Here is a 27,034-nt window from a genome sequence, read left to right as displayed (position 1 = left end):
GAGAACAATTACTGCTGCTATCAGACATAAAACATTTCAAAACCAGACTAGATCATGAGTTGTTTCAAATTTACTCCAGTGCTTTATTTAATTGTAGTTTTAAAATGTGTTTTATTATTACAGGTTAAAGCTACAGATCATGGTTCACCACCACGTAAATCACAAACCCGAGTTTATATATCTGTTATATCTAGACCTACTATATCACAATCACCACCACAGTTTCAACAAAATACATATCAAGCTTTTGTTACAGAGAATGATATAGTTGGTCATTTAGTTACAGATGTTACAGCTACTGATGATAATGATAAACTATGGTACTCTATTGAAGGTATATCATCTCAATATTTTATTATCTCATATAAACACAATGACTGATTTGGGTCTGGACATAAAACTACTGATTGTCATTTGTATATTTCGGACAATATCTAATTTTTTATAGCATTATCCATGTTAAAATGTATTCAAATTGATTATTCAACATTTGATTAGGAAAACAACCCAAAATGTCAATGATAGATCATCCCCCAACTAAAAAACAGCTAATCAAAAGAATTTACCAAACACTTATGAAATCAAACTGGCTGGTTTACAATATCTTTGTAAATACTGAAAGAATTGAATCATGTTTTGACCGATATCCATTTTAGAGATTCAGCTTTCCCCAATATTGTAGTTTGCAAGGGATTCCCAAACCTTTAAACCACACTGAGCAGCTTGAATATCAAAAATATTTAGCAGTTGGAGCTTTATCAGCTGATGACATCAGCAGCATTTTAATGTCATGTATGTGGTTACTGTTCAGGGCATTCCAGACACTTCCCAAGTTTGATAATGAACATTATGATAAAATATAGACATGTTTAACAGAAATTAGATGTTACCGGTAATTCAAATAGATAATTGTTTCAAGTACTTATACTGTAAATATAAGGATTGCACATTGAATTTTTGTGGTTTATGGGTGTTTAGTCTCATGTTAAATTGACCATAAACAGTGTCTTGGTTGATGGAATGTAATTTTGAGAGCAACTGAAGTTTATACACCTATAAACCACAAAAATTCAACATTCAATCCTTTGTAGTTGAATCATAAAGTGGTCGTCTGAATAGCCATATTCAAAATTTACTTTTTTGAGAGCCAGTATCACGGATGAAGTCAACTACACAAGTCATTAGTCTGAAAAGTCGACAAAATGTAATATAAATGATTTAAGTAAAGTAGGACTAGTCTGTATTTGAAACATGTTGAGTGAAAAAAACAGTCTTCTATATTAATTGAAACACTTTATTTAGCTAATGGAATTTAAAGACTAATATAGAAAAACATGATCGGAAACATCTTTTAAGAAAAATGTATTAGTCTGTTAGACTGATGTTAAGGAAGTTGTGTTGGGCTGTCAATAAAGTTATTGCTCTCAGACTGATCACCCAGTAATACTAATTCACAACCCAGAACATTGTCATGTAGCTAGAGCTCTGAAGATGAGATTTTCAGTTTGAACCATTTTCATAATTTTTCACATCACATACTGGGGTATATGCATTAAATGGTTACATTGATATAACATAAAGCTAACAGGTGCTATCCAAATGTGCAGCTGTTTTAAGAAGAAAGAAGGACAAGATTGTAGATTATTTATTTAAGAATGACGGGAGGAAGTGTGATATTGATATAATAAAGACTGTATTACTTCCATTAAACTTCCTCTTATAAAATCCTTTGTTGCCAGTTTTCTTCAAACATTTGTTTGATGAAATTAAGATATTAATGGAAAAAATGCTTTAAATGAAATTAATGGGCAGGTATAAACACAAAATACTGTTTTCTACCAAATTGTCTTTCAAATTAAAATCAGATGTTATTTTCATTCCGTTCACTTGAATGCATGGTCAGTTCATTAACATCTAAAGACATGCCCCTGTGATGACAGCATACTAATACCTTAGACCATGATGTCTGGATAACAAAAGCAATTTAAAAAATTACGGCAAATTTTGAGTAGTAGGTTGATCTTGAGGCTACGAGCATTAATCGGTGTATGCCCAAAAAGAAATACTTTTATACAAAGAGAAAATAAACAACTAGAAAATAAAATGTAATTGTGTGAAATTTTTATCAAACTGTTAATTGACTTTAAATTTTGATAAAGTTTTGTTATGTTCATTGTAAGATTTGTTATGTTCATTGTAAGATTTGTTATGTTCATTGTAAGATTTGGTATTGTAAATTTTAACATTTAAAGGTAGAACATGCCATAGCTGGGATAGCTGGGAGTAAATAGTTAACCTTCTTATGGTATACGTGTCTAACGTAGAATATTGCTATTGTTATTACAGGTGGAAATGAGAACCATACCTTCACCATCTTACCTAGTACAGGTACCATATTATTGGCTAGAACCGTCAACTGGGAGAAGAAATCATCATACAATCTGACAGTTTGTGCTACAGATGGTATTCACACTAATTGTACCTCGGTAATTACCATCTTGATATTGTTAATATTTCAACAAAGGAAAGATAATGACATGTAAATATGTCTGATGACATGTCAGTATTTAGCTGATGCTATTTATGTCATGGCAATGTGTTCTTGTAGACACATTTATTATCATTATATCAAGCTAATATATATAAAATGATGAACTAGTTAAAAGTGTGTGGTTATATCACATTATTATAAACTATGTTATAATTGTGACCAACTCTTGTTAAATCAGACACAGGTTAAATAAACAAAACACGACTATGTATAGATTTATATTTCAAAAACCCTATAAATAAGTGTATGACATATGTAATTAACAGTGCTGGATTTAGATGAAAAAGACACTGTGCCGTTTCCCTTTTGGGGCCCCTCATGACTAGAGAAAGATGGAAAAGTGTTTTAAACAAAACTTAAAGTCAAGTGTTTAGGACTGAAGTGCATGTAAGAAAGACTTATGACGTGTCAAAATCATTATACATCTTGATTGGACCTCCCCCCCCCCCTCCTCCTCTTAGAAATTAAGACCCCTTATTAAATCTGTCAATGGGTATACACTATATACCATAATATTAATTGTCAGATACAAGCAATTAATACAAAACTAATAAAAACTGCAACTTTTCTACATTTATAATTCTTTGCTTATAAAATTTGAGCACATTAAAAATAATTCATATTTAACAAAAAACAAAAATAAATACGCGAGAATACTAGAAACTTAGAATTTAAGCATTTGTGAAATGCAAGTGACATTTGGGTGAAATGAAGTTTGTTTTTATTTTATAATCAAATTTAGACATGTTATTGTTTGAATCTGTTAGAATCTGTTACTGTAACATATGGTAACCATATGTCGTCAGTATAAAAGATTAAATCAATAAAAATGTTGATCCATAGTATTCACTGTCCAGTGTTGCTTGACCATTCCGAATATATTTAATAAGTTTAAAAGACAATATTTGAAAAAAAAAATATAGATATTTGATTGTATTATTCACACATATTCATTTCCATAATACGTAAAAATTAATTTGACTAAACATGCATTCTAACAAGGAAATAAGAGTAAATTAATTCTGAAACTAAAAGCTTTTTGTAAGTAAGGTTTTTTGCGCCAGCAGGCAGCATTTATTAAACACCTTGAAAACCACTAAATAATAAGTGATATCATGTATGTTAGAAATAATAAGTGATATCATGAATGTTAGACATAATAAATGGTATCATGTATGGCAGAATAATAAATGGTATCGGGTATGTTAGAAATAATAAAAGGTATCTTTCAGAATAATAAGTGGTATCATGTATGTTAGAAATAGTAATTGGGGGGGGGGGGTGGATGGCCAAATGGTTAGCATGTGTACGCTGTATCATAAAGTCTGTCATTGAGTCAACTGGCGTGGTTATGAATCCCCATTTGTACGTGACAAGGAGTAGGGTCGCCTGTCCAACCTCGTGGGTTTTCTCCGGGTCCTCTGGTTTCCTCCCATTGTTAAAGATCTCTACGCGCAAGCAAATTATAGAAATAAAATTGAACCATATGTTAGTCCCAAAATAACCTAGTTTGTGTTGAGTGGACATTAAACCCCATTTCTCTCTCTCTTTTAAAAATAGTAATTGATATCATGTATACTGTATACTGATATGATAAATGGTATCATGTATGTAAGAATGATAAGTGATAGGTGATATCATGTATGTTAGAAATAAGTGATATCGTGTATGTTAGAAATAATAAATGGTATCATGTATGTTAGAAATAATTAATGGTATCTGGTATGTCAACTACATTAATGAAAAGGTCAGTGAAAAGTAACGTACTATTGTATGATTGATCTAATATATTTAATTTATATTTATCTAGGTGTATGTGAAAGTTATTGACGTCAACGATAATGAACCAGTCTTCTCTCAAAATACGTATTTAGCAGAAATCTCAGAGAGTGCCAAGGTTGGCCAATCAGTCTTGAAATTGTCAGCTACTGATGCAGATGAAGACAACCGTGTGTTCTTTACAATAACTTCAGCAGCTAATCTGATTAGTCAGAAGTTATTTGAAATAGATGAGACAAGAGGTATTTACACCTTTTACTGTTATCTAAACACACAATACCTACAGCTCTCTAATTTAATGTCAAATAGATATCAGCATTAACTATATTACATATTGTGAACTGTTGTCTTTCTCTCTCATAACACACTACACTTTCTCTTCTGTAATATGTAGACAGACTTATCTTGGATAAAGTTCATTGAATTTATTAGATTACGTATAAAGCTTCCTAGACATACTTATTCTTAATCTTAGCCAAGTAGCTTTCTTCTACTGTTCTGTGTTAAAATAAGCCCTACATTAGCATGCTGGTGATAACTATTAGATTCTGGCAAGTGAAGAATAGCTCTCAATGATATTTTCAGCCAACATTTTATTTCTTTAAGAATGTTAAAGCCATCTTGACATGCATTGAATATATAATAAATAAAGTGAAATGGGTTTAACATCCTATTTTTCTGCCCCAACCAATCTAATAAAAACAAGCATCGAATGCCATTTGTCAAGGGTTCTTTTATACAGGACCATAGTTTTTTGTCCCTAGGGTTCATGCCTTCATTCATTTATATTTTATTTCAGGTGTTATAAAAGTAGCTGATAGTCTAGATAGAGAAGCACTGTCTCGACATATTTTAACTGTTATGGTGAATGATCTTGGTACTCCAACAAAACGTAGCTATGCTAGAGTCAAGATAACAGTACTGGATCACAATGATCATAATCCTGAATTCCTGTCATCAGTATTCTCTGGAAGAGTTTATGAGACGTCTGCTGTAGGCACGTCTGTCGTTGAGTTGATAGCAACAGATAAAGACAAGGGAGATAATGCTGAAATAACTTATACTATTATAGCAGGTGAATATATTACATGTTAAAAGATAATAATATTTTTGATACAATATCAACAGTTTGTAAACAAATTGGTTTCAAAATATAGCTTGATGTTCTGAATATAAAATTGATTTTAAAAATATCGATTTCCGCCTAATTTAGCCTGCATCCACCAACTAACCAGGGTATAATGACTTCATAAATACGTCTTCAATAACATAGAATTGTGTTTCCAATGATGTTTTATTTTCGCAGGTAATGCTGGAGGAACTTTTAGTTTGGACGGTAAACTTGGTCTGGTTTCAGTTGCTAAGGAACTGAATAGACATAATCAGGAAGGATATCAGTTAACTGTTTCTGCTACTGATCATGGCATTCCACCACGCTCCAGTACAGCTACTGTCAATATTCATGTAACAATTTCAAACAATTCCCCACCTAAATTTTCCAAAAAAGAATATATGGCTGAATTGGAAGAGAACCAACCAATAGGATCCATTGTCTTAGCTCTTCAAGCCGTTAGCCAATCATCTATAGTGTACCATATAATTCCAAGTCAAGCAGACGCATTCTTCACCATTAATCCAAATTCTGGTGTTATCTCTTCAAGAAGAGAAATTGACTATGAAAAGAATCAATTCTTTAATTTTACTGTGACCGCTACAAATATGGTAGAGGCTAAATCAGAAGTCAGTATTGTCATCCACATTTTGGATATAAATGACAATCACCCAGTCTTCCTGAAGAGTGTATATATTGGAGAAATCCGGGAATCGGCTCCTATTAACAGCCTAGTCACAGATAAAGCCAAATCTCCACTGGTTGTTCAAGCTAAAGATGATGATTATGATGCTAATGCTCTTCTGCGATATGAAATTAGTGATAATGAAGCTAAAAATTACTTCACTATTGACCTAAATACTGGAACTCTTCGTACAATCACAGGTTTAGATCATGAAACTATCAGTTTGTTTAATTTCACCATCCATGTTTATGATGGCGGCAAACCATCCCTCCAGGCTAACACACCAGCAACAGTTATTATTAATGTTCTGGATGTAAATGATTCTCCTCCACGATTTCCAACTCATACCCACATGGCTAAAGTTTTGTTACCGACATATAAAGATATCACTGTGATAGAACTGAAAGCCTCAGACCCAGACGGACAAGAGAATGATATACTAACCTATAGCATTGTGGGAGGTAATGATAGAAATAAGTTTGCCATTAATCCACAAACGGGCGTGATCATAATTCAAGATGAAACCAACATGAATCCAAACTACAACTTAAGAGTAATGGTCAGTGATGGCAAGTTTCAAACCACCGCCAATATTTTTGTGACGGTGGAGAACTCAGTTGATAGTGGACTCAAATTTACTCAAGACAGATACACAGTTCATCACGGAGAAAATTTGAAGAAAATAGAATCTCTGATTATTGTTCAACCAGTCGGCCATTCTATAAACGAACATTTCACATTCCATCTACTCAATAATCAAGATAAGTTTACTGTCGGACTAACGTCTGGTGTGGTTTATACAAAAGGTGTGGCGTTTGATCGTGAATTAAAAGATAATTATACAGTGGTAGTAGCAGTAGAAGATTCACAGACACCACCACGTTATGCTCATGTAGTAGTTAATGTATTAATTAATGATGAGAATGATAATACACCAATGTTTTTAAATCAGCCATATTATTCGGCTGTTTCTGTTGAATCTAAAGAAGGAGATGTCATTAAAAAGGTGAGTGATTTTGTAATGGATGTACAATTCTGCTATGTTGATTGATTGTGGGTTAGAGGCTACATGAGATGCACGCGCAGCTAAATGATCATTAGCATGCAGCTTTTTGAACTGAAAGGACGTGTTCCTTTCTCACAAAAGTTTTTTGTAGCGTTTTAGGTTGCCACTGGCTCTCTTTAATGTAATTAATTAATAATTTAAACCTTTACTCCCATTTGGGGTGTGAAAATAACATTTTACTATGCAACTTTATCAAACATACATGCACATTACTTTATATACTTTTGTGAAATGGGTCCCAGCACTTGTAGGAATAAAACAAGTGTCTTTGTTCAATATTTTAAATTATCACTAAATATTTTATCCATTCGTGCCACAAAATTAATATTTTAGTAATGATGAAAAGTTAATAAGATTGAGAAAAAGGCTTATCCATTTAATGAGGTTAATATTGATTCTTTGAAAACTGTATTAACTAAAGTCAATATGACTATTAGCACCTTTTTGGTAAATAAGTTAGTTTATTTGTGGAAGTTATATAACTTATAGAAAATATGATATGTTATGTAATATATATTACAGGTAATGGCTATAGATAAAGATATAGGAGAGAATGGTAGAATAACCTATAGATTAATTAGAAGTAAAACAGATAAATTCGCTATAAATCAATATACAGGTGAAATAGTTGTACAAAAATTAACTATTGATGATGAAAACAGTGTGGTTATGTTAACAGTTGAAGCTCGGGATAATGGTAAATATATGATTACACATTAAAGCCCAACCCACACTATTATATAAAGCAAAATATGTATATCTTGATATTTTACAAATGATGTTACAAAACAGAAATGTGTCTTTAGATCAGTTTAAATCATATTTAAAACATGAATTTCTTGTTCATTTTAACTTCTTCTTTAACAGTACAAATCTATAATGAAATCTGTGATAAAATGGATTCCTGCTCAATTTATAAAAATCGAAATAATTTCTTCATTTTATTTGTGAAAATGAATATGGTATGTAAAAGAAAATGATTGTATTTGAATTTTGTTGTAGGAAATCCATCTCGTCAGGCTGAAGCTGTAGTACCTATAAATATAGTTAGTAGTTATAGTCCTATGTTTGATAAACAGTTCTATAATATAAGTGTATCAGAGAATATAGGTTTATATACACCAGTTACTAGTATACATGCTGTTAATCCTACCAGTAAAAAACTTATATACTCTATCAATAATGGTAATGATCAAGGAGCTTTTGCTGTCGATTTCAATACAGGTAATTATCTTTTTTCAATTCTATTATTGGGTTTATTTTTCAGCAGGGCTGGCAAAGACGACAAAATTTTATTGACCACATAATGATAAATATTTTGTTCCATAGGAAGATTTGCAATGGAGCACCATTCAAAAGTCTTGTTCCCCTTGCTGCGACCATCTCATCATGGCACTTCATACAATGACAGACATCTTACTCATAGCACAATATCCTAAAACAGTATTCTAAAACATAACTGTGGGCAAATTTTGTTTAAATCCATCCAAAGTTATTAACACAAGTTACCGATTTTCTCCTCAGTTAAAGTTTGCAGCATTTGAGATTGATAAATTATATTTTTAGATGTTTATTTGAATGATTTTATAGGTTTGATATCAGTAATGGGTGAATTAGATTATGAAACAAAGAAAGAAGATAATCTTACATTGAGAGCTACTGATGTTTATACTGGAAATTATGCTGAAACTAGAGTTCTGTTATATCTGAAGGTAGTTAAACTCTTTAATATCACAATCAGTTGATCAGCCAAGTTGAGCCACATCTCATTAATTCAGTTATTTCTGCTTATATAATAGATAATTTGACTGTACAGATAGCATTTGTTACTGGACTGGGATATGTTTTACATCTGTCCGTGCTACACTTAAAAAAAAAAAAAGACTTTTTTTTCCCATTTTGTCCATTAACAATTGATTTATACTATTCTTAATGATGATATATTTTGTGGCACTCCACTGTTTTAGCTCTCATTGATATATTAGTTATCAGTTGATCATTAGCTTGATAAAATTGCTAATCAATCTATGAATTATCAATTTATTTTACAGGATGTTAATGATAATGCTCCAGTGTTTAAATCAATGATTTACACAGACGCTGTTTCAGAAGCTCTAATGGTTGGATCCTCCATTTTAACCGTCTCGGCAGACGATGCAGATTCTGGCATGAACAAAATAATAAGTTACAGTCTGGCACCAAATGAGATGCACAGCCACGATGTTGATCATTTTCATATCAACTATGGAACTGGTGACATATTCCTTCATAAAAAATTAGATTCAGAAATACAGAAAGATTTCCGTTTTTTAGCTGTTGCTACAGATGCAGGCATGCCAGCGTTAAGCTCAACTGCACTAGTTCACATTATGGTTTTAGATACTAACGACAATGCTCCTAAATTTACTCAGATATCCTATGATTGTAAAATAACTGATCAAGCTCAACGTGGACAGCTAGTTACACGATTATTAGCCATAGATGACGACACAACAGACGCCAACAACTTAGTTTATTCTATTGTCGGTGGCAACGAGAAGCAGACATTCTCTATTCATTCATCATCTGGATTGGTCAGTGTTTCGGAACAGAGGAAACCCATATTTCAACCAATTCATACTCTTAATGTATCTGTAACCGACACAGTTTATACTTCATACACAAGACTCACTATAACAGTAGTAAACACCAACAAGATCACTCCTCATTTCTCTCAACTTGATTATAATGTTGAATTCTCTGAGAATCAAGCTGTAGGTAGTCTTGTGGGTGTGGTGTCAGCTGATGACGAAGATCGAGGAGATTATGGATTGTTGACATACACTATTGTCAGTGATGTCATGAAAGAAATATTTCAAATAGATGCTGACACAGGTACTTGACTAAACAATAAACTTACTTTTGTTCTTTTTTATATTCTCAACTTATAAATATCCAAGATTAAAAGAGTTGAACCTCTGTGATTAAGATTAAAAGAAAGATTGAATTGGGTTGGTCTATTATATGATATATTTTCATTTCAAAGGATTAGTAGAAGTCAGTTTGTTTACTAGTTTAGTTTTTGTATTAAACTGTCAACTTTTTCGGACATATTTTTTTTAATTTACACAGATTATTTCTAATGTTTATTAATACCACATGGACTAATTTAATTATATTGGCAAGAGGTCTCATCCTGAATGAGCATTGGTTTATCTGATAATATACTGTATACATTTTGATTAAAGAATGTTTGTGTCATATTGTTATGTATGTTTTAGGTGAAGTATTTAGTAAATCTATATTAGATAGAGAAGACAGAAGTAAATATGATGTATCTATAGCAGCAACTGATAATGGTGGAAAGATGAACTATACAACTTTACATATCACTGTTACAGATGAAAATGATAATCTACCATTATTTATTATCAAAGAATATATGGCAAATGTTTATTCTGATGCCCCTATTGATACTGAGATATTAAAGGTAATAACTAATATGAAAAATCATTTCAAGTAGAGCATGGAAGACTCCTCTTAACTTCCAAAAATTACTTATACCTATAGACAGACAAAACGTACAAAAATCATTTTAAAAAAACATAGAAATTTACAGAAATGACATCTGATAGTTCTTAATGACTTTAAAAAATGCTTTTGCATGCTTTGAAGGCTAAAGTTAATGTCTGATTTGCTTAAATTTTGTGCACAATGTTTATAAGATTAAGTAGTGTAATTATTTTCAACAATTTGCTCTTTTTACCTTGATCACTTAATTACTTCTTGCATACTTTTAATGTCATGCAAAGAATCTAGTTACCTAAAAAATAAATCACAATGGCAAAACCATTTGCTCAGGCTTTTTAGCTGTCTTGAGTGTATGTAGGCCTATTGTTACCTTGCAATCTATTTGTTTATATTTATATTTAAATAATTGAATTTATAGATACAAGCTGTAGATTTAGATGAAGGATCTAATGGTAATATTATATATAGTATATATCAAGAAGATGATCCTGATATAAGTAATATATTTACTATAAATAGTCATACTGGTAGTCTTACAGTTAAATCTACTCTTATAGAAAAAGGTGAGAGTTATATTTATAGTTCTATTTAGATAAGATTTTAATAATCTTATTTCATCTAAAGTAGGCTACATTATGGGGAGGGTTGTGTATGGGTATAGAAATTACCTACATGTAACGATTTAAGTGAGATATTTTGTAGAAGAACATTTTGATTTTAACTAGAATTATGTTCAATTTGTTGTGTTTCACAATGTGACACCAATGTTGTAATATATAACAAAGGCTTTATCAGGTCATCTTTTAACGATTCCTTATGACTAACTTACATAATGGTAATTATCATATGTGGGGAAAGATATATCAGTTATAAACAGATGAAAGGAAAGTTTGTTCCAGTGATATTAATTTTCATTTTGGTTCCCTTTCAGAAAATGCTGTTTATCAGTTCTTTATAAGAGCTAAAGATGAAGGTGGTTTACCGTTAAAAAATCACGTACCTGTCGAAATCCTTATCTTGGGACACGAAGAAACACCCCCAAGTTTTGATCAACCAAACTATGCCTTCTTTATTGGTGAAAATGCAAAAGTGGGGAATACTATTGCAACATTGAAAGCAGAGGGTGTGGGTTTAATTTACAGTATTGTAGCTGGAAACACTAAAGCTACTAATGTTCCACCAAAATTTAGCATTAATGAATCCGGACAAATAAACATCATAGAAGAATTAGATCGAGAAACTGTCGATACCTTCACACTCACAGTCCGTGCAGAAACACAGACCTCTCCAGCATTGGTTGGAAACACAGAAGTTGTTATTAAATTAAGGGATGTAAATGATAATGTACCAATCATCCAATCAAATCCATACTTTATAACTGTAGTAGAAAATACAGTACCTGGTACACGTCTGCTTCAAGTCAAAGCAGACGACAAAGATGAAGAAAGTTATTTGGAATATAGGTTTGGTCCTGCTACTGCTGAAATAACTAATGTTTTCAGTATAGATGCCGAATCGGGCTGGATAACGTCACTAACATTACTAGACCGAGAAGAACAGGATGAATATAATATCACGATTATTGTCATAGATAAGGTTGGAGAGATAACTCATACTGCTACTTCCTTTGTAATTATAACAGTTACAGATTTTAATGACAACCCTCCCAAATTTGAACGTTCACAATATAAATCATCAGTGAATGAAGATGCTGAAGCAGATATCATATTTTTGTCTGTAAAAGCCACAGATATTGATTTTGGACAAAATTCAGAAATAACATACTACATCGTGAATGGAGATAAACTTGGTCAATTTGATGTCAATAGAAATGGAGATGTGTTTGTGACTAAGAGATCATTAGATCGTGAAAGTAAACATCATTATGGTTTAACTATTGCTGCTACTGATGGAGCATTTGTCAGCTATTCAACAGTAGAAATAGATATACTAGATGCTAATGACAATACACCTGTATGTACAAAGGTAAACATTCTTCGGTAATTTTTTGATGAGAAATCATAAAAATCTAAATACATCAAAAATACATCTTATATATAGGTTCTAATAATAAGTGCAGGGGGTCTGCAGCTCACATAATTACACAAAACAAATCTACAGACAAGACACAATACGCAGAAATCACAAACAAACGTACATTTCAGATTAAGTGAATGAATCTGGGGGCTAGCCATAAGTGTCCACTGCTGTAGTCATACAGACTTCACTAAAAATTGAAAAACAATCAGGAATATAACCCAGAGAAAAACATTGTGTAATACTGGTCATGATCTGCTATATGCCACATGAAATATGAATATAAGCATATTGAAGTAAAAAATTACCTATGAAAGTAACCATATATTGGTGAAATGTATAAAAAAGCCAGGTAGTCTAAAACTAAATGGTCTATCTTATAGTGAGAAGCATTTTTAAGTGTTCAAAAGAATTGAGGTATATTGACTTTAAAGTTAGGGCATATGTTCCATTTACCACAAAATTGGTCATAAATTTATGCCTTATTTGAAACCAATATAATTAATTGGTTGTAATTAATGTAATATTTGAATGTGATAATATTATTTTGCAGTTGATGTATGTAATATTTGAACAAGAAGATGTACCTGTTGGTTATAAAATTAAATCTGAACAAATACAAGCTACTGATGCTGATGATCCTGAAACACGCAACTCACATATAGAATACTTTCTATTAGGTGATGGTGCAGATTCTTTTGATCTGGATAAAACTACAGGTAAATAAATTAACACTTTATCTTTTCAGTGAGTATGATCTGGATATAAGAGGCCGACATGATAATATTGGGATTATCTATAGTCTTAATCACTTGAGCATCAATTACTACAAAGTGTGTGGAGTCAAATATCGTACAGAGATTTACGATTGTTTTGGAAATACAGATGTCCTTAAATTTTGTTTGAAGTATACTGAATGAGTTTTTAACTGGTGGATTGAGGCAACATTTTCCATAAGTTATTAAATAAACTGTGAACACTACTTTGTCCAGATCAATATAAACTTTAGAAAATCTTAATCTTTTCACTTATGTGTATTGTATTGACTGGTCACGGTGGCTAAGTGGGTAAGACGCTGGCTCGCTAGCCTGGAGGTCGGGTGTTCGATCCCTGCATTGGCCGAGAAAGTTCATCCAGATTTTCCTGCGTGGTTCCCCCTTGTCAGTGATGCAGGACGAATGCCCTGACAAGGACAGCTGTCTAGTCATTCGGATGACATGAAAAACCGAGGTCCCGTGTACATATTGGCGTGGATGTAAAAGATCCCTTGACAGTTGGAATTCGATATAAGAGTAGGCCGTAGTGCCGCTGTCTGGGCAAAATTTCCCTCATAGCACACTGTATGGCGTATGCCCGTCTTCATTTGCCCATTTCAGAGCAAAACAGTAGGATGTTAGAACCCATTTCATTTCATTTTTTGGTAAGGCATGAAAGTTATTATAAAAAAAAGGAGACAGACCACTGTCTTAATCTTTTATAGAGTAAAATACTAATGATTTCTGTACGTCAAAATTACTTTCCCAAAAAGATAGAAATTGAATTGTTGACATTGAAATATATTTCAGGAACTTTAACAACAGCTAAAGAACTAGATCGTGAAACACAAGATAAATATTATCTATTAGCTAAAGCTGTAGATGGTGGTGGTCTATCCTGCACATCTGAAGTTAACATCTATATTAATGATGTCAATGATAATGCACCTGAGTTTACATTAACCGAGAATATATTTAGTATACACGAAGATGCTAGAATTAATACATTAGTTACAAGAGTTACAGCTACTGATAAAGATATAGGTATGTTTTACACTATATTTATATACCATTTGAAATATCAGGTTTATAAATTTAAATGTGTCTTTGATATGGATGTTCCAATCAAAATGCAATCTCTCATATCTCAGGCTTGTGGTAAGGTATCATTTAAGGCACTAATATTGCACGTTATACCCTATGTTGCAGAACGAGTGTCAAGATATGTCTTGTCACCTGCAAGAATTCAAAATAAAATCTTGATAATATTTCAAGGTATCATTTAAGGCACTAATATTGCACGTTATACCCTATGTTGCAGAACGAGTGTCAAGATATGTCTTGTCACCTGCAAGAATTCAAAATAAAATCTTGATAATATTTCAAAATAATTTAGATCTCTTCATAATCTCATTCCTCCAATGATTTATTTAATATGTGTGTAATATGATTTATTGATTTATTTTAAACAGGTGTCAATAGAAAGATTATCTATGGTATTGTTGGTGAAGCTAAAACAATATTTAATATAGATTCTAACAGTGGTGTTATTAGTCTTATTAGACCATTAGATAGAGAAGTCAATGCTGAACATAATATTACAGTTACAGCCAAAAATCTGGTACATATTTCTTTTAATTTATCAGTATTGATACATATCATAATTCCAAACTACTAAACCCAGATCATAACTTTGATTACATGTCGTTACTGATAATTTTATAAAACTTCGGATCAAATGTAGTTAATTTCCTGTTTGTGATAGTTATCCTTAAGTCATTGTTTATATAATGCAGTTTAACAACTTACATTTGCATTGTTGTGGTATTGGTTGATTTATCAATTAACGATTTATTTATTAAAAAAGTTATGGATAGTGGCTACTGTATACCATTACATGTATTAATGAAAAATGACTAAAATTTACAGTTTTTGGTGGCTTTTGAGTGAGATGCAGGGTTTGATGAAGTGTAATGGCTTGATATGTTGTATATTTACAGGGTCCACAACCTCTGTTTACATCAACTGTATTACGAGTGTTAGTACTAGATGTTAATGATAATGAACCTGAGTTTGAGAGAACAAGTTATTATGTAATGGTAGAAGAGAATTCATCATTATCAACTAGTATTATACAAGTAACAGCATCTAGTTTAGATATAGGACAGAATGCTAATATAACATATTCTATAGTTGCTGGTAATGAACAGAATAAATTCTCTATACATAGTGCAACAGGTTAGTTATTAACACCTTGTTTATCAGCCATTTTCTGGCATTAAAAATGTCCGACTGCCTGTCAATGAATTTACAAAATTTTGGATTTAAAATCAAATGTAGTTAGTACCACAGAAATTTATTAGGCTTGTCAACAGGCAATATACAAGAGACTAAATCTGCCTATTGCAGGTCTTTCTTTAGGCCTTAAATGTTATATAAACTATTAGTTAGACGTTTATTAACATGACAAGATCATAATCAAGTCTCAATGCCATTGAATAGGTCCGATTTTAAGTAGATTAGAACGGTTCAGCCATTTAATGATTTAATCTAAATATGTTGAAGAGAGGCTAAGCTTTGAACAACCAGGATATCAAAGAGAATGAGCAAGCAGACTTGGCTGCCAAACCTGCTTTAGATCTTCCAATATTTTATATACCTTTTAAGGATTTTAAATCCATTATAAATACATTTATTTATAGCAATGGTCTTGGGATCTTGCAGGCACAAATAAACTTCATCACATTAAGCCTCTCTTAGGAGACTGGCCAAGAATGAAATTTTTAATGTATTCATTTTGCATTATCTATTTTTAAACTATTATAGAAAGAATGGCCAGCACTTAATCTAAATCTTACATAATGTATATTTACGGTTACAGATAGGGATAGGGTCATGCCCTGTAAATAACCTGAGTAGAAATGACCGACTCTGCTTTTATCCCTTATCTATTGTTTCAACGATGTTTTTGAGAATGATAGCCTTAGTTCCGTTCAAGTTGGAAGGGAAAACGCCAATAAAGAATAAAACATCCAGGATATCAGATAATTTATTTTTCTCATGGAGAAATTTAAAAATGATCTTGTCTACAAAATGTCAACATGGTTTAAAATGTTTAATCTAGTTTCTTGCTGATTAACTTTATATTATGTATGTTTATGTTGTATTTTTAGGTGTGGTGAATGTTAATGAACCGTTAGATTATGAGTTGTCAAGAGAATATTTTATCACAATATTAGCTAGAGATCATGGTACACCTCCATTGAGTAACACAGCTATTATTAATATCAATATTACTGATATCAATGATAACAAACCAAGATTTTCACAGACATCATATAGTATTTCTATTAGAGAAGATATGCCTGCTGGTGTTGAAGTCATGAAAGTAAGAATTTATTCCCCATTATATTAATGTTATTGTTTAGGATTTATTGCTTCGTTTCTATAGTAACAAATTGCTCTACTGAATGGCAATTAGTGAAGTGAAAATGTTCATAAAGATAATTTTAAAAGATTTGTATTAATTTGAATTTTCTATACTGTTTTCATTTCTAAGACACCACTTGCCACCATTAATCAATTTTAATGTTACCTCTTGAGAGGTTACAGAGAAAACTTGGAGCATTAGATTTAGAAAATATTAATTTCTTTAATGTATTGTAATTTGAACCTGGTTTGTTTGTTAGATTATAGCTACAGATGATGATGGTGAATTAAATAATAAATTAACATATAGAATAGCTACTGGTGATCCATATGATCAGTTCTCTATAAACCATCAAAATGGTTCTCTACTTATACAGAAGGAACTAGACAGAGAAATGGTGAGATTACATTAGAACTAAGTTTGTTGGCAATTATATTATTTATACTTCTTTCTGCAGAATAAGCTAAATTAAATTTTATCATTTTAAATTATAATCAAATATGGGCTAAAATTTGTTATTCTCATTAAGTTGATCAAAACAAATGATATATAATGAAAATTCAAAGTGCAAATGGTTTCTTTATAATAATCTTAACCCATTACTAATTACTACTGGTTGGGCGTAGATGTGAATATCGACTACCATGGGTTCTGTCAACTTTTTAAGAGAAAAGGGATTTTTTTTACATTGAATTTTGAAATTGATTTTCTCTAAACCACTTCCACCTCACTCTGCTTAAAACTCAGAACTAGTATACAGTCCTTAAATAGTTAACAGCTATTCATGTACTTTGGTGGTTTACAACCTTGAATTTGGTCTTAATTAAAACCTGTCTTATTTTGTAGATTCAGACTTATATACTAGAAATAGAAGTAAGAGATTCTGGTATGCCGGTATTATCAAGTTCTACATTAGTAAATATTATAGTACTTGATGCTAATGATAATGCTCCATTATTTGCACAACCAAATTATACAGCTTATATACAGGTATGTTTTAATCTTATGTACATATTAGTTTCCCACTTCAGTTATTACGGATATTATGTTTATAAGACTTGTTTTTGATTGAAAATTAAGAAAAGACAATTATGATCAATATTGTCAGTTTTTGGTTTAAGATATTAATAGAGTATATGAGCTTTCAGACCAAAAAAATGACCAAAAATTGTCAACTATCATAAGTGACTATGATTTCAAACAATTCAGGGGAGGTTATTCTTCTTAGCTTGTTTTGTTTGATGTTCCAGGATGTGTGACCTAACCTGAAATTACATAAATAGTAGAGTATAGGTTAATAAGTAGGTTCATAATACTGAAGTTATAAAAACATGTGACATTCATATTAATTATAATAATAACATGACAAAAAAAATTCCTAAGTCATCTTTTAACATTTTATTGAACGTGAGCTACATGTAAAGTCTTGTTTCCAGGGTCAATCTTACTGTACCCTTTAAGATGCATTTATTTTAAAAATTTCAACAATTTAGCATGGCCCAGTACAAGTAGATTGATTAAGATCTGTCTTGAAGTATTGATTATATGTCTTGAAGTATTGAATTCATTTTCATGCTTTAACCTCTTTTAAGACAAGCATGTGCTTACAATCACAATGATAAAAACATCTTTTCAGCTGAACTGTTTCCATTTCTGACAAGTACATGTAGCATAGTTCTACTAATTATCTTAATTAGATATCTCAGGGAATCCTTGAAATTTGCTGCAATTTGAGGTGGCCATTTGCTTTAAAATTTAATGCTTTTATATTAAATGAATTTAATAAAGCCCACTATTATTATTATTATTATCAGCTAGCACAATTAGTAAGTATACACAGAAATGCATGGATATAGATATTACAGGGAATATTTCTGTTTGACCGTAAAACATAGAATTTCTTTTGTGATATTTTTTTATTAATATTTTGATATTATGCATCACATGTTGTTTTTAGCTGAACTTTTATTTTAATTATCTAATTTGCATATTTGATTTTTTTGTTTGTTATTAAATCGCATGAAGATAAACAAGAGAAAGAATATTTATTGCATTTAATTCCATACAAACTAACCTTATCATTGTATTTGGCAACTTATGTAGGAAAGCATTACATACTGAATTCTGATTTTTTTGTGGGGTCAAGTCAGGATGTCATGCAGGGTATGCTTACTGTTTCCAGAAGACCTGGCCCCGAGTTCACAAACCATTCTCAAATATAAGTTGAGAATTTGCTCAATTTTCAATCACTGTTTATGAGAAATATCTTTGATTCAGAAACACAAAACTTTGCACATAGTTTATTATTGATGTATCTGATACATTCAAACAACAAAATTATTATAAAGGGCTATATTTTAGTTAAAATAAGGTGAACAAGTTTGAGTAAATTCTCAACTTAAGTCTGAGAATGTTTTGTAAACTTGGGGCCTGATATGACTTGTCACTGAGTTCATCTATGATAGAGCGGTCCTTGATAGGTTCATTTAGTTCACAGTTTTGTTTTCATCCTGATATTTTGAATATATTCCTGTACTTCTAGTGAATTGTTTTAATGTCATTTTGAACTGCTTTACCACTCACCTGGAAGTTTTGTGTTTTTGTTGGGACAGTTAATGATACACTGTCTATTAGAATCAGATTCAATGAGTAGCTCACACGTTCCAACAAGACATAATTTGAGCACTTTAGATTTGCATACTTCCATTTTATTTCTCATGTTTGATGTCTGAATGTATTTTATGTTTCAATGTTTAGATCTAGTCGTAGAAAAAGATTTTTGTATCCTTTATTTAATATATATAGGTGTGTATAGTAATTGGACATAGTGTACTGTTATATGTTACCTAGCGACACATAAAGTACATGTAGGCCTATCTTCTTTCTTTATAACAGTTTATAAACATCTTTATACTGTATCACTCACCACCTAGAACTTGAACTTGGAAAAGAAAAGTTGAAATAATATTTTTAACTATTTATCCTGCAAGCTATTCAACAGGGTTTTTTTTAAAGTTACCCTCAAAATAATGTAAAAAATCTGTGTGCAGAACTTTTTTTACTACTTCAATTCAACCAGACTTTTTTAAACAGACTTACTTGATAGCCAATATGATAATCTGACCTGATATTGTGTAAATGTGACAAAAGATTTGAATGATAGTTAAGTCTGATTCACAATTTTAGAAAATACTATCAAATTGTACATTATTGATAACCATCTGAAAAGTAGGAATATTTGTTATTTTCTTGTTGTTTCTTGAGCATGTTATAACGTTCTATAAATGTATGTATATTGTTGATAGGTGGCATTTAACTCGTTACCTAAATGTTTTATAGTGTATAGTTTAAAACAAGGATACTAGTAACATTGATAGTCAAGAGAGGGAGAGATTCAAGGAGCTAAACCTCTAACTCTAATACTTGAAATTAGAAACACACATTAAAATTTGATATTGGTCCATTTCAATCAATATTGATGTTGTTATCTTGTCGTGAAAATATGGGATCCTAATATCCTGATATTTAAGACATAATTAACATTTTGAAATCAGTACATAAGTCGTGTATTTCTATGATTTCGGATGCCATTTGTAATGTACAAAGACAATGCAGAAGTAATTAGTAATGGCTGATTCACAAACAACAAAAAAAATGATTTTAAAAAAATGTTCAATTTGGACTTTTCAGGTATTTCGCTTAAGATAATTGAATATAAATTACAATAAGAATTTAAAAAATTAAATATAAATCACTTTCTATACATTCATATTACATTGATATGTCTTTACGACCCATTTTTGTCCCCACTCCCCCGCCTTTCGAAGAAAGCAGGGGACTATTAAAATAGGTCTGTCCATCTGTCACACTTTTTGGGACACAATAACTCTCCTTGGGCTAGAATGTTCAAACTTGGTGTAGGTGTTTGTTAGGTGAATGCCTTGATGGAGTTCGAAGATGAGCATTTTCTAAGGTAAGCAGAGATGATTAGCAATTTGATTGGTTGATGCTTTGTTACACGATAACTTTAGTTCTAATTAAGTGAGAGTGATGAAACTTGGTTTGATAATGAGCATTTTTCGGCTGAGGTTAAGCAGAGCGATAAACGGTTTGATTGGTCAAGACTTTGGAGCTCGACAACTTTGATTCTAATTGAGTGATAGTGGTGAAACTTGGTGTAGGTGTCTGTTAGATGAATGCCTTGACAGAGTTCGATCATACACATTTTCCACTAAGGCTAAGCAGCAATAAGCAATTTGATTGGTTGAGACTTATGAACATGTTAATTTTGATTCTAATGGGTTGAGAGCGATGAAACTCGGAATTATAGATTCTTTATATCAGTACCTTGGCTAAGTTTGATGATGAACATTTTCTGCTTAGGCTAAGTAGCGATAAGCAATTTGATAGGTCAAGACTTTGGAACATAACAACTCTGCTTTTGATTGAGGTAGAATATTTAAATTTGATGTAGATGTTCATAAGGTGAATGTCTTGACTGAGTTCAATGATTAACATTTCCCGCTAAAGCTAAGCAGAATTAAGCAATTTCATTAGTCAATGCTTTGGGACAAGATAACTTTGATTCTATCTGATAGAGTGATGAAACTTAGTTTGATCTTGAACATTTTATACTTAGACTAAGTATAGATAATCAGTTTGAACGCTCGATACTTTTGATGAAGATAAATGTGCAATTAATTAATAATATGTGTCATCTATTTATTTTGAGATTTCAGTGGGGGGACATCAACCGCATTGTTGGCTTGTCTATTTTATAGGTTCCAAATAATAGACATATCTGACAGCTTCAATATATCCATGTCAGGAAAATGATTTACTGATTTCTACTGATAAAAAACATAACTTTCACATAAGTTTTATGATGACATTCATTTGAAAAAAAATAATTTTTATTATACGCCTACATTTTTATGTGGACGTATATTGTCATCACTCCTGTCCTTCCGTCCTTCTACAAATTGTTTGTGGATAGTCTACGGGTCACAATATAGGTTTATTTCCCAAAGATCTCATTTCCTTTTGATATTGGCATATTCATGGATTATGGCTCCTGATTGTACGAAAAATCATGTTTTTAGCATGTGGACACTCTAGAGGTAACATTTGGTATCCAATTTTGATGAAACTTGAAACATATGTTTAAAACCTCAAGATCTCAGTTCCTTTCCATATTTGCACTTATCAGACCTTAATTTCCTGGATTATCGCCCCTAATTGTACAAAAGTCGTGTTTTTAGCTAGTGGTTTCTCTAGAGGTCACAATTTGAAACTAATTTAAAATAACATTCGAATATATCACCGTTACGCCATAATGACAGTTGAGTTTGAATTTCATGAAAATTGGATCGAAACTGCCGGACAAAATGGCCACCCCATATACGCAAACAATGTTAAAGTGTGTAATATCAAGGTTGATCCGATTTTAATGAAACTTAAAACATGCGTTTATATCACAAAGATCTTGGTTCCTTTTCATATTCGTGCATATCGAACCATAACTTCCTGGATTATAACCCCTGATTGTACGAAAAAATAGAGGTCGTAATTTTTATCCATTTTTAAAAATTGTTAAATATATCAGTCTGGAGGCTCAGCATGGGGGGTAGGGGTGTCCATCAAATGGGAACAAAACCAGACCCAACTTTTCTAGAGTAAAATTTTTCGTAGAATACGATGCCGAGTGGTAATCAGTTCGCCGATGGGGCGTTTTCGATATTTGTGCATTTCAGACCATTATTTACGGAATTGTGGCCCGTGATTGTACGAAAAATCCCATTTTTAGCTTGTGAACCCTCTAGAGGTCACAATTTTATCCAATTTTAAAAACCATTTAAATATATCACCGCTGCACCGTAATGAAAGTTAAGATCAAATTTTGGGAAAATCAAAATGAAACTGGCCAACAAAATGGCTGCTCATTGTACACAAATTCTGTAAATGTATGTAATAAGAAGGTTGTGGACCCTCTAGAGGTCACAATTTTTGTCCGATTTTGATGAAACTTAAAATATATGTTTATATACAGAGATCTCAGTTCCTTTCGATATTCGCTCATTTCAGACCATTACTTACTGGATTATGGCCCCTGATTCTACGAAAAATCACATTTTTTTTTAGCTTGTTCTCTATCCATCTCTTGCAAAATGTGGGCTTATTTTGCATGGCAACTGCTTGTTTTCAAGGACGTAGAAAAAGTAACCTTCAGATGAATTACACATATATCAATCAAAGTTCAGAAATTGATATGTGTATAAATGAAATGGATTATGTGAGAATTATTGTTGTTTATAATTCTGTTGAAAATGAAGGAAGTTACACTTGTTACACATCATCATACTTGGACTAACATAAAAATCTTGACCTGTTTATTTATACTAATTCTCTACTCACACTATTCATACTGTCTTATAAACTATAAAACATTTCATCTGGTTAATTGTAATTCTGTTGCTCCAGAAAATCTGCATTTAGACTATAGAAATCATATGTGACCTGTATCTGTCAGTGTTGTCAAGCTCTTCCATCTCACTTTATGACACGTGTAGAGTTTGTTCATTTCACCTTTCTGAACTTTAGTAAATATATAATAAATCTGCCGCTGACTGGCTTGATGAAATTGTTTATTAGTCATGCAATATTCTTATTAGGATATGTAAATTTAACAAATTCCTTTTTCACCCAATTTATCATATTTTAATTAAGATTTCTCATGTCACAACCGTTGCTTGCGTACAAAAATCACGTTTTTAGCTTGTGGTCCCTCTAAGAGGTCACAATTTTTATCTGATTTAAAAATTCATTCAAATATATCACCGTTACACCATAATAACGACCTGCCGAATAAAATGTCCGCTCTCGTACGCAAGTAGGTTGTGGACCCTTTTTTCACCCAATTTATCATATTTTAATTAAGATTTCTTATGTCACAACTATTGCTTGCGTATAAAAATCACGTTTTTAGCTTGTGGTCCTTCTAGAGGTCACAATTTTTATCTGATTTAAAAATCCATTCGAATATATCACTGTTAAACCATAATAACGACCTGCCGAAAAAAATGTCCGCTCCCCATATGCAAGTAGGTTGTGGACCCTGTAGAGTTTAGTTTGTTCTCAGTCCATCTCTTACAAATGTGGCGTATCTTACATGGCAACCATTTGTTGATATTATATAACATAAAGGAATAGTTAATTTAACAAAAGTTATAAGCATGGTATTTATCATATGGAAGTACTGTCTCTAACTCATTATATTATAGCTTGACAAAGTCTAAAATACTGGAGGGAGTTAATTTGATAATATTATTAATAAAGTTGAGTATTGATGAGTTGGAAATTGAAGTAGGTTAGTGTTATATACACTGCATTACTTAGACCTTTTGATTTATGAAACCAGATTGTTTGAAAACGTTAGGAACTTTTACAGGCTATGAAATAGATTTGTTTTAAAGTGGCCATTGAACTGTACATGTATTTTATTTATTGATTTTCTTTTGGGGATGATAATCATTAAATTGATTTTGTATTACTTCCAAGACAGTGAGCTTAAAATTTAAACTAAAAATAGTAAACAAGTTGTTTGGTTCTAGATCTTTCCGAACAATTTTTAAGAAAGTGAACACTTTCTAATGTCAAAATAGCCTTTTGTCTGATCTTCTGTTTTATATGAAGGTATATTTTTGTTAACATATCAGCACTAGTACTGACAGATATAAAGCCTGTTACTTGTAGTTATACTTGCATAATGTTAAACAAAAATCAACATGCAAATTGTTTTGTCTAATGGTGTTTTATTGTGTATTTAATGACAGACGCTTGTCTCAATATGTACATGGCCTGTATTGATATATTCGTACATTAGACTGAGGTAGATAAATTATTACGGTTATCAATCTGTTTATTATTTGTTTGCCCAACTGAAGTTATCTATCTGGACTTACAATGTATACATTCATATTCATGTATTTATAATGATAAGCGCCTGTGTATTTAACTAAAATGAAGATTAGAATAGATTAATATTTTCTTTTTATTGAACCAATATTCATATTTGATAATCATTCATTTTGTCCCAACATTTTAAACCCTCAGCTCAATTGTAATGACACATACAACAAACTACTTGAAATAACAATTTACTATAAGATCTTATTTTTATTTTATTGTTTTAGAATAGCATAATATTGTTTCAGGGTTATCATTGAGGTTCAAAATGAAATGGAAAAGAAAGGGGTTTAACATCATATTTTTATGTACTAACAGGGCATACGTCGGACAGTAATGTACAAGGGATATTTTGCTTTCTGCCCACTCTTCTTTGAATTCCAATTGTCAGGGGTTCTTTTGTTTACACACCAATGAGTACACTTGTGAACCTTGGTTTTTTCTACCATCCAAACGACTAGATGCTTTTTTCCTTGCACAGACCTCTGCCCAGAGCCACCATGACCCTCTATATTAAGGTCAGATCTGATCAACTTTGTTGGTGTATTTTCGTGTACTTGCAACTAAAGTGTAGTTTTTATTCTGTAGAATAATGATATGTCTACAAGATTGTAAGATTATTATATTTCTATATTACAGGAGGGTAGTAAAGCTGGAATACAAATCCTCAAACTGACTGTTACTGATGATGATGAGAGTGAAAATGGTGGCCCATTCTCTTTTGATATTATCAATGGTAATGATGGGAAAGAATTTCATATTAATGCTGATGGTGTGTTGTTAACGTCTGGTAATGAACTGAAGAAGAAGGTGAAGGAAATGTATACACTGACAGTTCGTGCCTTTGATAAAGGATCCCCAGTTTTATTTTCTGATGCACATATAGAAATTCATGTAGTAGATGAAAGCATGTATCCACCACAGGTTCGAAATCTTTCCATTTCTATTGGTTCGTACCTTGATAAATTTTTAGGAGGAGAAATTGGAAAAGTCGAAGCATTTGATTCTGATCCTTATGATGTACTCATTTACAACATTGTTTCTCCTAATCGTCATCTTTTTGAGATACACGAAGCTGATGGAAGGCTTTTAGCAAAACCAGGATTAGATGCAGGAACATATCAAGTTAATGTTAGTATTTCAGACGGCAAGTTTTTCTCCCACAGCCTTGTTAAAGTTGATGTAATGGCCATATCAGTAGAAATGATGGACAGCTCTGTTACCATTCAATTTGATAACATGTTTCCAGAACAGTTTTATGCCAGTTACATGAAAGACTTTAAAAGGGTCTTGAAGAAAGAGTTAAATGTCCGAGGCAAGGATATAGAAATCATCAATGTCCAGCCATCAAACAAAAGTATCTTAAAACGCACTCATAAAAGATCACTGAGTAACAACCTAGATGTTCTATTTTCTGTTAAAAAATCTACGGGTAAATACTTCAACAAAAACTCTTTAAGAAGGAAGGTAGAAAGAGCTAGGGATGCCATAGAAACTGGAATGAATGTTCGTGTAGAGAAAGTATTTAATGATATCTGTGTACGATCTATGTGTGAGACTGGTACCTGTGTCAGCCATCTTGTTTTTAATGATGATAATCTGATTCCTGTAACTGTTGGAGATGAAAGTTTTGTTTCTGCTACACATCGATATGTTTATTACTGTAATTGTACAGACGGTAAGTTATTAATGTTAACAGCTTAAAATAACAAGTTTGAATTGGATATTAATAATACTGAAGGTATTTTATACTTGAAACTTTGAAATTATGTATGACAGCCAGGGGGGGTATCTAGGAATTTGGAAGAGGTTCTGATCCCAAATTATTAAATCAAAGCTGGGCGAGCGGGGTAACGGGGCCCCATCTGAAAAACTAACTTGTACATTGCTGGAAATAGCATCGAGAGGGATTTAAGGCATAGATGGTAGTGTATTTAAAAGAGATTTGAGGCAGACTTGGAGATTGAGTCGGTGTGTTCTGCATTCTGATTTTACGATTTATAAATAAAGAGTAAGCATCTCTATCGTTGACTTTTGTCAGCATAGAATTTGGGCATAAAATAATTTGGGCGTCCCATACAGTTTCAGGAACCAAAATGGCCCTAGATACTACCCCAACAGTATGTCATAGTACTTCAATATATA

General features: G+C 31.8%; 1 protein-coding gene across 2 annotated transcripts in view; it reads left to right on the top strand.

Moving 5' to 3' along the window:
• The window catches only part of LOC126831113 (protocadherin Fat 1), an 88,481-nt gene that overhangs the window by 36,583 nt on the left and 24,864 nt on the right, over positions 1-27,034 (top strand). For both annotated transcript variants that reach the window (XM_050561745.1, XM_056102644.1), the window contains exons 6-25: positions 124-334; positions 2,347-2,486; positions 4,362-4,572; positions 5,130-5,405; positions 5,637-7,132; positions 7,715-7,889; positions 8,195-8,416; positions 8,783-8,904; positions 9,244-10,066; positions 10,453-10,661; positions 11,121-11,265; positions 11,634-12,688; positions 13,293-13,458; positions 14,305-14,538; positions 14,967-15,115; positions 15,495-15,732; positions 16,668-16,882; positions 17,184-17,321; positions 17,771-17,914; positions 25,529-26,567. In XM_050561745.1, the coding sequence (XP_050417702.1) occupies positions 124-334; positions 2,347-2,486; positions 4,362-4,572; positions 5,130-5,405; positions 5,637-7,132; positions 7,715-7,889; positions 8,195-8,416; positions 8,783-8,904; positions 9,244-10,066; positions 10,453-10,661; positions 11,121-11,265; positions 11,634-12,688; positions 13,293-13,458; positions 14,305-14,538; positions 14,967-15,115; positions 15,495-15,732; positions 16,668-16,882; positions 17,184-17,321; positions 17,771-17,914; positions 25,529-26,567 (7,408 nt within the window). The remainder of the gene's footprint in view (positions 1-123; positions 335-2,346; positions 2,487-4,361; positions 4,573-5,129; positions 5,406-5,636; positions 7,133-7,714; positions 7,890-8,194; positions 8,417-8,782; positions 8,905-9,243; positions 10,067-10,452; positions 10,662-11,120; positions 11,266-11,633; positions 12,689-13,292; positions 13,459-14,304; positions 14,539-14,966; positions 15,116-15,494; positions 15,733-16,667; positions 16,883-17,183; positions 17,322-17,770; positions 17,915-25,528; positions 26,568-27,034) is intronic.

Source organism: Patella vulgata, chromosome 8 (genome assembly GCF_932274485.2).
Source record: "Patella vulgata chromosome 8, xgPatVulg1.2, whole genome shotgun sequence".
NCBI lineage: Eukaryota > Metazoa > Mollusca > Gastropoda > Patellidae > Patella > Patella vulgata.
The sequence above is the reverse complement of the archived record's forward strand: the minus strand, read 5'-3'. Positions and strand labels throughout refer to the sequence as shown.